The sequence below is a fragment of the Terrapene carolina genome, unplaced genomic scaffold, assembly GCF_002925995.2.
Source record: "Terrapene carolina triunguis isolate 2854851 unplaced genomic scaffold, T_m_triunguis-2.0 Scaffold22656, whole genome shotgun sequence".
Taxonomy (NCBI): domain Eukaryota; kingdom Metazoa; phylum Chordata; order Testudines; family Emydidae; genus Terrapene; species Terrapene triunguis.
In genome coordinates, this window is record NW_020687007.1 from 1 (window position 1) to 2,995 (window position 2,995).

Genomic DNA, 2,995 nt, shown 5'->3' on the forward strand with positions numbered 1-2,995 from the left:
AGCGTCTCCTTGGGGTTCCCTCTCGCAGCGCCCCCTGCTGGAGAGCCTAGGGAGTGGGAGGGATGAAGTGGGCTGTCTGCTGACGTCTCTCTCCCCTCAATTCCAGGGAGCTGCTGGAGTCCACGCCGTCCCCTGTGGTCTTCTGCCACAATGACGTGCAGGAAGGTGAGTGATGGGGTGAGACGCCCCCGTCGCCTGTTGGCGGTCGGCATTGCCAGCTGGAATAGCCCAGCCTTGGGCCCGCTGGTGCCTGAGCCACCACTGCAGCGTGGCTCCCCTCTGAGGTCGGGTTAGGGGGAACCTCGCTGGCCTAAGCGCAGCTTGCCCCAGGGAGCAGCCTAAGCCCTGCCTGGGGGCTGACCCGGGGCCAGTCCTGCTTCGGCCCCAGGGCAGGGTACATGGGACCTGAGGGGCTCCCCCAGCTGCGGCTCCCCAAGGCAGCCGCTCTCACCTGTCCTTCCCCTTCCCAGGGAACATCCTGCTGCTGGCTGGGCGGGAGTCACACCCCACTGACAAGCTGATGCTGATTGACTTTGAATACAGCAGCTACAACTACAGGTGGGTGATGGGAGGGGCAGGGTGGGTGTGGTGCCGAGCCATAAGCTGGCGTGTATAGGACCTCCACTGCCCAGCCCGGTGCTCCCCCTGGGCCGTGCTGCCTACACGGGGCTGTCGGGATGGCTCTGGGGACGGCTGTCCGGCCTGGTGCTCCCCCTGGGCCGTGCTGCCTACACGAGGCTGTCGGGACGGCTCTGGGGACGGCTGTCCGGCCTGGTACTCTCCCTTGGCTGTGGGACCCATACGGGGCTATTGGGGCAGCTCTGCTGCGGCTGCCTGGTGGGGTGGGGTCGGGGCCACGAGGAGGCTGGAACCCTGCGATCATGGACGCTCCTAACCCCCCTCTCCCTGCAGGGGCTTTGACATCGGCAATCACTTCTGCGAGTGGGTGTACGACTACACCCATGACACGTGGCCCTTCTACAAGGCCTCCTTGGAGAACTACCCCACGCGCCAGCAGCAGGTAACCGAGCCGCCCAGCTGGGGGAGCCCCGGGGAGGGTGAAGGGCAGACAGGCAGTGAGTCCGATCCTTGCCAGGGTGATGCCCTGCGGGGTGAGGTGCTTGCGCTCTGGTTGGTGCGGCTGTTGCTGTTGGGATTGTTGTTGGGTGTTGGGCCCCGTTCTGAGCCCCCTGCCCCGGGGAGCTCCCCCACTCCTCCTGGGGGAATTCTGCACCAAAAACTTAGATTCTGTGCAGAATATTTTAAAATTTTGCAAAATTCTGCATATTATTTGTCAGAGTAACATAGTATAATCACGCCAGTTTCAGTTATTTTGGTAATTAATTTCAAAATACCAGTCAGCAAGTGTGTCTGTAACAGTACAGACAACGCAAAGCTTCAGGAAACATTTCTTGACAAATAGATCCTCGCTAGGCCTGTTAATACAGACCTTTGAGTAATTCATTTCTACTCTAATACAGAACCGGATTCCCGCCCCCCTCGGAAGCAGTGCAAAGGCTGGGGGGAGTCGGGGTAATGGAGGAACTGAGGGAGAGGGAAGGAGCCTGGGAATGAACCTGGTGGGTTGGTGGGTATGGCTGGGAGAAGGTTTTTGGCGGGGGAGGGGATTGTTAGGGAATTGGGGAGCCTCCCCCATGCAGGCCCTGGGTGACCCCTAGCCTCTCCCATTCAGCCAGGAACATCTGCCCCAATCCCCATGTAGCCCTGCATCCCCATTCAGCCCCCCCCCATCCCCATGTAGCTCTGTACCCCACTCCCATTCAGCCCGTGGGTCAGTGCTGTCACCCCACTAGCTCCTGTTCCCCCCACTAGACCTTCTGAACCCTAATCTATGTGACCGCCCGCAGCCTGTGTGCCCTGTGCTGTCCCCCTCCCAATATCCCATGCCTCCTCACCTGGCCCCGCGGGCAGGGTGCTGTGAGGAATGCAGCCTCTCAGCCTCCCTCTCTGCGGCTGGCTGCTCCACCCCTGAGCCAGCTGCCCTCTCTTCTGGGTCCACAACAGTCTCTGGTGCATAGAAGGTGTAATTGCAGCACCTCCCAGGCAGAATCTATAATTCTGTGGGGGACATGAATTCTGCGTATGCGCAGTGGTCCAGAATTCCCCCAGGAGTACCCAACTCACTCTGGGCCTCGCCCAGCTGGGCAGGTAGGCAGAGCCCTAGATTCCCCATCCCCTGCACAGCCCAGCTCCCCACCCTGCGTTTGGGGCCTGAGGCTGAGACTTGCTCACCCTGCCTGCAGCTGCACTTCATCCAGCACTACCTGTGGGAGGACTCGGGGCGGTGCGGGGACACCACGCACGAGGAGCAGGCCCGCATCGAGGAGGAGATGCTCACTGAGATTGGCCGGTGAGTGAATGACCATGGGCGGCAAGGGGAGACCCCCACCCCCGTTTCCCCCACACGGAGCGGGTGCAGGGGGACCCCCACTCTGCTGCCCTCCCCAAGGACAGATCTTCTCTTTAAAGAGCCCTCCAGCGCAGTCAGGCATCTGTTGCAGGCTCCTTCTCCCAGCCTTGCTGCACAGCCTGGGGGTGCCTGAGGGGCTCTGGAAGGGAGCCAGCGGGACTGGGGGGGGGGGCTGTGCAGGCTTGGGGTGGAGTCTGGGACATGGCACAGTGGGGGGGTCTCTCCCAGCGTCTCCCCAACGGCTGCTCTCTCCCCTCAGGTTTGCTCTGGCCTCTCACTTCTTTTGGGGTCTCTGGTCCATCCTGCAGGCGAAGATCTCCACCATTGAGTTCGGCTACCTGGTGAGCATGGGGCATGGCTGACTCTGCCCCTTGGCTCCCACGGGGCACTGCCCAGGGCTGCCTGCTGAGACGGGGACAGGTCAGGGGGGCCCAGCCTGGTTCAGCGTCCTGAGGGGCGTCTGTCCTAAGCTCTCCTTTGCTGAGCACTGTGGGTACCCGCTGCCTCCCTGTGCCAGGCCCTCAGCGTGGCTGCACGTGGGTCCTTGTGTTCTGGCTCTGGCCC

The 2,995-nt window shown here is 62.1% G+C and overlaps 1 protein-coding gene across 1 annotated transcript; it reads left to right on the forward strand.

Moving 5' to 3' along the window:
* Positions 1-106: 106 nt before the first annotated feature.
* On the forward strand, positions 107-2,813 carry LOC113408714 (choline/ethanolamine kinase-like; the record flags this gene model as incomplete). Its single annotated transcript, XM_026662097.2, has 5 exons — positions 107-165; positions 471-558; positions 913-1,021; positions 2,265-2,371; positions 2,691-2,813. Coding segments are annotated over 5 exons (466 nt in total), but the record flags the coding sequence as incomplete, so codon positions are not given.
* Between the last annotated feature and the right edge of the window lie 182 nt (positions 2,814-2,995).